Here is a 2,803-nt window from a genome sequence, read left to right on the forward strand (position 1 = left end):
TGTGTTTATTTTTGATTAAACAAAAATAACTCAGAAGTAAAGTGTAAATAAAATTTATATATACGTTTTTTTATAAAAATCTCAATAAAATATTGACATAAAATATATTGATATAATAACTCTAAATGGAAAATGTTTTTCAAAAAAAAAAAAAATAATAATAATAATAATTAAATAAATAAAGAAAATAAAATATAATGAAAAAAATTAGGAGAAAATAATAAAATAAATGTTGCAATATTGTTATAGTGGGTGGATACATTGAGAACAATTTATTATTATTTATGTAAAAACATGTGTATATTTTAAATCGAATTTATGTATTCAATAAAATGTGCATATGTAAATAATACTGACAAAAACAATTTATTAAAATTCAAGTACTGTTTATCTTTTTAATTGACAACTTAGAGTAAATTTTCAATTACTTACCTCTTGTGTTTGTTGTTGATCACACGAGAGAGAAAAAAAACACAGAAGTAAAGTTTAACATTTTTTATTAAATAAAATTTGTATATACGTTTTTTAATAAAAACTAAATAAGGCACTATACAATGGCATAAAAATAACATTGACTAGATTTCCGATAAAATATTTACATAAAATATATTAATTTTCTTAAAATTAAACTTATATTCACAAAACGTGGTAGGATATATTTGTACATAATTTTTTAGTATCTCAGTCTTTTTCAAAGGCACTGTATTATTTTAACTTTTTAATAAACGACAAATAAATACTGCTTCGCAAAAAAAAATTAATAAGAAATAAAAGGAACCACTTGAGGAATGTTCTGGTCAGAACAGTAAAAACGGGAAAACAGATAAATCCTAACAACCGTAAATTTGTTCACTTTTCATCAGCATCTGCGGCCCGGCGGTGCATCCGCCCTCCGTGTGCTTGGTCAGCAGCGACATCCTCGAGAACGTCTTCGTGCACGTGGTGCACGAGTACTTCTTGACGTCCGAGTGCGTCTGCAGATGGGCCCTGAGATTCGATCGGTCGGCGAACGCCCTGTTGCAGTAGCTGCACGAAAACGGTTTTTCGCCCGTGTGTGTGCGGATGTGGCCTTGCAACAGCCAAGGTCTCGAGAACGCTTTGCCGCAGATCGAGCACTTACATGGCAACGTGTGCGTCCTGATGTGCATCTTGAGGGCACCGAGCGATACGTAAACTTTTTCACAGAACTTGCAACTGAAGGACTTCTTCGGCCCGTCGCCGGCGGCACAGTGGAACTGGCGGTGTTTCGACAGTCCGGAGAAGGTGGAGTAGCTCTTGCCGCAGTCCGGGCACTGGTGTCTGATGCCTTTGAGTCGCTTCTCGGACAGGTCTTCGGCGTTCACGCTTTCCGGGGGCGGCGACGTGGTCGAGGAGTTGGGGCTGAGGGAGTGCTGGTCCATGGACAAGTAGTTCGTCGGTCTGAGGGCCAGGGGTTGAAGGGGTAGCTGCATGTGATGCGGCGGCGACAGGGAGTTGTCGCTGTAAGGCGACGAAGGGCCCATTCCGATGTAATCGTAATGGGGATACATGTAATATGGGTGGTAAAGGGGGGCATCGCTCCTGTGCCAGGTTTGGGGTGCGAAATCGGGGCTGATTGGTGCCGAGTAAGGCAGACGAGCCTCCACTTTGATGGGCTGCTGGTGGAAGGTGAGCTGGGGCGACGAGTACCTTGGCGGTGAACTCGCTGGAGATGTTGGTGTGGAAGAAGGCGAAATCGGAGCCGATTCTGGGCTGGAGACCGGCGACACCGACTGGAGACGGCTTGAGATCGAAAGGTCTTCTGGTTCATCTGTAAAGAAAAAATCAAATTTAGTACTCCAATCACAGAAAAATCAAAGAACATAATTCACAGTTTAAAGTTCCTAAACAGTACGTCAGGAAGTGATTTAAGTAAGATACACACCTGAGATGTCTTCGAAGACTGGTACGGGCCTCTTTTTCAGAGGACAGTGCAAGTAGTTTTTGGCCATAATGTCGTCTATCATCACTAAACCACCCACTAAGTTAATCCAACGAAACACAATGTACACAAAAATAAAAAAAAAATGAAATAAAAGTCAAGTCACAGTTGAAACACTTAATAAGTATTCGTGTTGAGAAACCAAGACCGCTAGGAAGAAAATGTTCGTGCGTACTGCACGAGGTACGAGCCAGTTCTGAATCCAGGCAGAGGGAATACCCGGTTATTAAATCGGTCCCCACCGCCGTGTCCACGTGCCGCACAGCCAATGGGGCCGCGGAAGGCGTCCAATGGGACTCCGGGGCTCCCGGCTTGGTGGGGGGGGCAGGTGGACTTCTGAATAGTTTCTAGTAAAAACAGTGCGGCATGTTGTTAGGTGCTTTATGCCTGTTAGTGGATGCCTATTGAGTGGCAGTTGGGGCATTTTTTTTCCTACTTGTTTGGCGTGTTGATTTTCGAAATGGGCCGCCTGCACCGGATTTCGCAACCGGCGCGTTGCGTAGTACCGAACGGCGGCGGTAATTGCTACATATCGGCCGGGACAAAAAGCCTAGGCTTCGCGGGTCGTGATTGCGGCGCGGCGACTTGAATGCCTCGCGATGTCGCGAACCTTTTTTTTCCGTGATTAATGGACTTTCGGCCGGATTGCGAGATGGGTTTTTATTATTTCAATTTAATAAGCGTTAAGCAATATCGTTTAATTAGATTTTTTTAACGTAAAATTGATTTAAAGGCAAATAATTCGGAATAAATTTTTATGTCTTAGTCTTAATCATTAATACAGAAATAAATATCATTATTATTAAATATTGTATTTTAGTATTAAAAAATTTTTACATAAAA

The 2,803-nt window shown here is 41.0% G+C and overlaps 1 protein-coding gene across 1 annotated transcript; it reads right to left on the reverse strand.

The window, feature by feature from the left end:
• Nucleotides 1-555: 555 nt before the first annotated feature.
• On the reverse strand, nucleotides 556-2,115 carry LOC109600314 (zinc finger protein SNAI2-like). Its single transcript, XM_020016453.2, has 2 exons — nucleotides 1,904-2,115; nucleotides 556-1,789 (listed from the first exon to the last, which is right to left on the reverse strand). The coding sequence occupies exons 1-2, from the start codon at nucleotides 1,983-1,985 to the stop codon at nucleotides 831-833; spliced, it is 1,041 nt and encodes a 346-aa protein (XP_019872012.2). The 5' UTR covers nucleotides 1,986-2,115; the 3' UTR covers nucleotides 556-830.
• Nucleotides 2,116-2,803: the final 688 nt, after the last annotated feature.

The sequence above is a fragment of the Aethina tumida genome, chromosome 4 (assembly GCF_024364675.1).
Source record: "Aethina tumida isolate Nest 87 chromosome 4, icAetTumi1.1, whole genome shotgun sequence".
Lineage (NCBI taxonomy): Eukaryota > Metazoa > Arthropoda > Insecta > Coleoptera > Nitidulidae > Aethina > Aethina tumida.